We start from the raw sequence: 6,463 nt of genomic DNA on the forward strand, positions 1-6,463 counted from the left end.
CATTGGTAATGTTTAACGTCTAGGTCTATCATGTTCACTAGTTTTACAGATGGTTGATTAAATATTTACTACTATGTATTTTTATCTAGAATTATGGTAGTTTTATTAATTGAAAATTGGCCTACAAATCCTTTTTTTTTTTTTTTTTAGCACTCAATAACAAAATGTATATCCAACGAGAATACTGATGACTGTATGATTTGTAGCAGGGGCATATTCTTGTTCAATGTCCATAAGTAGCATCAAGTAACAAGATGCTATGAGACTGTAATTGCGCTGTTATTACAATGCCGGTATAGCTAGTGTGTTACGACCACAGAACTATTCCGTGGTCACAACAGATTAGAAACAAGATGGGAGGCCAGAGGGAAATTGCTTATGATTTAACTCGGAAAGAAGTAGGACACCCAGGTATCTGGGTTCCGAGCGAGAAAACTGCGCACATGCATTGCTGCAAATTACCAGCAAGACCTATTTTGCGTTCAGTTCAGTGGTGAGCAGGTAGAAAGCCTGTTTTTCTGTTTGCCTTCAGAATGTATTGAAAAGTTTGTGGAGGAACAGAGAATGAAATGCGAATTTAAAATAATTTTTTTAATTGCATGATGACTTAAAGGCCCACACGCATATGGCGTTTTGGGCTGATTGAAGTTTTAAAAAATTGGTCAACGCATATTTTAGAGTCTAATTGCTACATTTCCCACTCGACATGATGCATGTTTTTGCATAATTATCGCATGACGAAAGCCCACGTAATCTGGCTGTTTAAGACCGAGGCAAAAACATTTCAACGCCTGTTGAGAACCCTGTTGATCTTCTAAATTAGGTAGTTCGTTATTTACCCGTTATTTTGCTCCTCGGTCAATCGCTGTCCCTGTTTATTACAGCTGACCACAGGAGGCGGAGGGGGCTCTGGGGCAGGGTTATGGACTTTTAAACAAACCTACGTCACTGCTCTTTGTGGGCGTTTTGGATACTAAAACCAGGAAAAGAACGGTGGTGCGACGACCCTTTCGAGAACGCTATTGATCTTATCTTCTGAATTAGTTAGATTGTTGTTACTTAATTATTTACCTTTTTATTTTGCTCATCGATCCCTCTCCTGCACCATTATATTCTCTCCATCTCACTCATCCGTGCTTTGTACCCCTCCCCTTTCCTCTATCTTGCTTTTTGTTAGCTAGTTAGCGAGCTACCTAGTTACCATAGCTGCCACTATGGTAGCTATCTGTTCAGTTGATGGATGCTATGTTCGGGATGGTTTGCATGAACCCCCCTCTCGGGGTCGCAATCCTAATGTCTATGGACAGTGGATGCTTTTCCTTGGACTGGAGGACAAGGAGTATGTACGGTCTTCAATTCGCGTGTGCAACAAGCACTTTACTGTGGACTGCTTCTCGAACTACATGGCAGTGCAAATGGGCTTTGGAAAAAGGCTCTACTTGAACCCAGATGCTGTCCCTACTCTCTCACATGGAGGAGAAGCTGTGAGTATTCATTAAAATGTAAATGCTGTCAATAATATGTTGATTCGCTGTAAGGTTAGCCTGCCTCTTGGATTACTTCCACATTTAGCACACTTGACGTTAACAGCTCAGGTAGGTAACTTCGCTAATGTTAGCTAGCCGTAGTAGTTGCTGCCAGATTGCTCGCAACATAGGGTCGCCCCACCAAATTCACAATCGGGGCACAACTGCACGGAGTAAAGTCACACTGCGGTCACACCAACTGCACTTTGAAAAACGTCGGTCAAACTATCGGCACTTAACATTCTGGTGCGCGTCTACATTGTGCTTTAAGGCAAGTTGTTTGTGACGCAAGCAGGGGAAGCAGAAATTCGCACTTTTAATACTCCAACTCATGCTGTTTGTTTACTTTGTTCTTCTTTAAACATTCAATAATGAAAATAATAACTTTGAATACTCCAAAATAGTCATTCGGTTTAATGCATGTCTATAAAAAAAGAAAAGAAAAGTCTGTTTCAGTAAACAAACCAACATTCTTGAAGACCAGCTTTTGCTGAAGGTGTAATTGTGGGATGGCACACTCCGCCTTCAATTCAATACGTGGCAATATTTAAAACGCCATACACAAATGTAATTCAAATTGTTTTCATTAAACACCACTACATTGTTGAAGACCACCATCCCAGGTATGCAGGCCATTGATTCTGTGCAATTTTACTGTCGGAATTTATAATTATGGGAGGGAAAACCGCTCCAAAATGGCAATTTAATTCACTATTTGCCATGAAATTAAAATCAAACTGTTCCGTTATTGTATGTATTATTTTAATTATTGAATGTTTAAGGATGAACAAAGTAACTAAATGGCATGAGTTGGAGTCATTACTTTCCCTGCTGGATATTTGCATCACAAACATCTTGCAGTAAAGCACAATTTAGACGCACACCAAAAGTGCAATAGTTTAGCAATTGGTTAACAGAGGTTTTTCCAAGTGCCAATGGTGTGATCGCAGCCAATGAGACAATCTTGCAAGGCATTAGTAAAGCCAGCTACTTGCTATTTTCAAAAGGAGTGAGTTGATGCTATATGGGATTGTATAAAAAGCATAAATACTCTAGACCTTCACTTGAACTAACTTTTTATTGGATGACAGCTATTTATGCTTCCCGTTAGGTTCTTGTCAGCACCAGAGAGATGGGGTGCCAGACCGACCCACCGAAGACCCGTGACATGTCTGTATCGGCATGGATTCCACCAACATTTAGGAGTAAAGGCGAGTTATTCCAAGAACGAGTGTATTATAAAACGGTTTCATTGGTGAGGCTAATTAAAGCTAACTTTGTTGCGCGCAGGCTGTATTAGTACAATTAATTTAATTATTTTTCTAGCCCTTCAAGTGCATCTGAGGCCTGCGACCAGGAGTGTGTCCTGTGAGGCAGTGTCTCTGCCTTCCCTGCCAATGTTCTCTACGCCCACAAGTCCTCCTGAGAAGCGACCACATCTGGAGTGCTCCATTGATGACTCAACCAACGTGCCAGATGACAGTGACCCCTCCCTCCTTGAGAATACGTGAGAATCTCAATTCTACTCTTCGTTTGTGTACTCGGGAATGTATCCTGTCGGTATAAGAATATACGAATCACATCATAGTTTGGATTCATCGATACTTTGTCCTGCTCATATCTTTGTCTCCGTTTCTCTCTCTTGTAGAGTCTCGGATACACCTGTTGATCAGATGACCAAGTACATTGTCTACGAAGACTGCCTGCTTGAGCTTTTCCAGAGCTGCTCGTTTTGCCGCCACGCCTGTGCCGTTGAACAGTTCTGCCAGGGCACCTTGGTCAGCATCAAGGCCACCTGCACTCACTGCTCCCTGGTGAAGAGGTGGAAGAGTCAGCCGCACGTGGGGAGCATCCCGGCTGGAGACCTTCATCTTTCTGCAGCCATCGCAATCACAGGCTCATCATTTGCTCAAACAGACAAGGTATACATCTCAAGAAATCAGCAGCCAAACAAAGGAACTTCTTGGTTTCATGTTGATAACTACGTACTGTTATTATGTGTTCCATTTTCTAGGTTCTGAATGCACTGAGGGTGAAGGGCATCTCTGAATCCACCTACTATAGTCACCAAGGCCAAGTATTTCAAAACCATTGTGGATAGGATTTCAGTTATCCGATAGGATTCAATTTCAAAATTTGAATTTTCAAAACTAGAAGATGTGATCCCGATCTTAGAATTTAGGATAAGGATTTTGTAATCCAATCCTATGTTGAATCTAGATCTAATGTTGTTTTTGGTTATTTCTAAATTATAAGGTGGTGATACTGAGAATCAGGATAATCTTCATCCCACTGAGCTGGGATTCAAGATGGATTCCAGGTTGATGTATGGATATGTGGGACACATATCTTTAATACATTGTTTTATCCAATGATTGCCCATTAATAGAAACACAAACAAATATGCAAAAATATCCAAAACAATATCCATTCTAATTGGACAATGAATATATGTTCAAGAAGAACCCCACAGTAGTAAAAGTGTCTAAAGAAACCTGCAAGCCTTACAAATTTGTAAATGCTTTGGTACGTGACTTGAAAATATATTCTGTCATCTATTCTAAAATAATTGTGTAATGGGTGGCAGAAAAAACAGGAATTTCACAGTTCTCTCTCAGAAAAAGCTATGCCAGCATTCAGATGGACCAGTTGTGAGACAGTCGATGAGACCATTGTGATGATCCATTATTTTCACTAGGGACTTTTTATCAGTAAAAACATTATGCTGACAATACAGTTGTGCTTGGAAGTTATTTTTTTATTAGCATTTAAAATTCCCTGACAGTGCAGTTACAAAGGGCAAGGTGTATGTGGGATGTAGCCATGATGTCGCTTGAGTTTGGAACAAAAAGATAAAATATTGCAAGTTATTTTATTTTTCTGTTTTGTTCGATAAATTTGACACATCTGATTCTGTATTAGAGCAGTCGTAAGCACATTGGGGTTACATCTTCGTAACGGGCAAAATACCTTCGTGTTATGTTGCGACTACTTCCCACATACAAGAGGTGACAGTACGCCTACATCAACCTTATGTTGCTTTCATCGGTGTGCCGTCTGGGTTGAATTCTGAAATTAGGCTGACTTTGCCCTATGTATTGTGTACTAATGCAGATGAATAGGACTAATATGCCAGCTACACATGTTTTTGACATGTTCACTTACATCTGTTTGTCTTAATGAAATGTTGCAACAGACAGAGACATATCTCTGACAAAGACTGACAATAAAATATTTTCAGAAAGAACGCCACAAAACTAAAAATGGGTGTACAGAAAATGCCTTAAAAATGTGTAAATGCTTTGGAATGTGTTTTGAAAATACATTCTGTTATCTATTCTACAATAATTGCCCATCGGGTGGCTGCAGAAACGGGAAACAGAAGCTCCTGCAGCGTGCAGATGAACCCGCTGGATCGTCAATGAGACACACTGTCAACCATTATTTTCTCCCGGTCTTTCGATCAGTAAAAACATTATGCTGACAAAACTTTTGAAGTAATTAGTTTTTAAAGTATTTTTTAATCATTTTTGTTATCCTGTGAGACATTGAATTTTAAAATTAGACTGACATTGGTCGATGTATTGTGTACTAATACAGAGGAATAGGATTAAAATGCCAACCGATTTACACATTTTCCAACATGTTCACTCATGTCTGTTGTCTTAATGAAATGTTGTATTATTTTGACCAACTGATAGACATATCCAAAGACTGCAAAATCTAGATTCTCTAATCCTGATCTTGTGGCATCCGGATAGGATCCGGAATGATCCTATCTGAAAATTATTTGAAAAACTGGGACAAAACCTACGAGATCAATTAGAAACAAAAGGGATTTAAAAATCAAGATAATTCTGAAGTAGATTAAAAGTTTTGAAATACTGGGCCCCGGCTTGCTTTATGCAGCCTGTAATGCACTGGCACTGGAAACAGGAGCAGAGGCTGCTTCTACAGGACTCCCCAGGTATGGGCTACTCGGCTCCTAGCTAATCCTGCATGCATTTACTCATGCATTAGTGTTACTCATGCCTTTGTAATATAATAATTCCTTAGTGTTTCATTTGTAATATAATCATTCATTAGTGTTTCCTTTATTCGGGGGCAGATATCCTCATCAGGACTGACAGACATCAGAACTACACAAAATGGGAGAGACCAGGAGACTTACTCTTCTATGATGTGTGGCATGTGCAGAAGGGTATGTATTTTCCAATTTCAGTATCTGCTTTTGATTCAGGTAAACAGTTTGAAGGAAACATGTTCATTTTACATGTTACTTTATCATCTTTCCATTTATGTGTTCAGGTGTGCCTGAAGAAACGCAATGCCCTCAACCATGTGAGGCTGTGGTTGCAGGCCATCAATGATAACTCTACTGTAAGGCCGCCTCATCCCAGCCAGGTGATGAGATGGTCGCCAAGTGGACATCCGTGGTCAGCCTTGTCCGGGACATTCATGTCCATGAGGGCACGACTTCCCCACTTGCCTACATCCGCCCCTCATAGGTGACCAAGTCTGAATAAGTGCAACATCATCCTTTTTGTGGAATTTGTGCTAATATACCACTGTCAAATCAACCACTCCTGTCAGCTATGAGCATAACACAAGTAACGTGACTCCACACAGCTCACCTCCAATAAGTCGGTAATGTAGGAAAGCTCTATAATCTTTTCTCCTGACACTGGATATGTCTTCGCTGAAGCACCCAGGCCACTGAGGGGAAGCTTCAGTGCTGTCACATGCCAACTCCTCTGCCTTGCAACACTTTGCCATAACCTGAGTTACAAACGCAATGAAAACATTTCAACTGTGGATGTATACAGTACTAATAAAAACAATTTTGCACTTATCCCTTTGTCCGTGTAATATATAGCATATCTACCTGGGATTCAAAGAGTTGTAGTTTTAGGCAAGTGTGATATTGTATATTGTAT

The 6,463-nt window shown here is 40.2% G+C and overlaps 1 protein-coding gene across 1 annotated transcript; it reads left to right on the top strand.

Annotated features, from left to right (window-relative positions):
• The first annotated feature begins 247 nt into the window (after positions 1-247).
• LOC133111679 (uncharacterized) lies at positions 248-6,378 on the top strand. Its single transcript, XM_061222208.1, has 7 exons — positions 248-1,484; positions 2,638-2,737; positions 2,853-3,033; positions 3,175-3,448; positions 3,541-5,493; positions 5,635-5,727; positions 5,835-6,378. The coding sequence occupies exons 1-5, from the start codon at positions 1,215-1,217 to the stop codon at positions 3,625-3,627; spliced, it is 912 nt and encodes a 303-aa protein (XP_061078192.1). The 5' UTR covers positions 248-1,214; the 3' UTR covers positions 3,628-5,493; positions 5,635-5,727; positions 5,835-6,378.
• The last annotated feature ends 85 nt before the right edge of the window (positions 6,379-6,463 follow it).

Source organism: Conger conger, chromosome 15 (assembly GCF_963514075.1).
Source record: "Conger conger chromosome 15, fConCon1.1, whole genome shotgun sequence".
Lineage (NCBI taxonomy): Eukaryota > Metazoa > Chordata > Actinopteri > Anguilliformes > Congridae > Conger > Conger conger.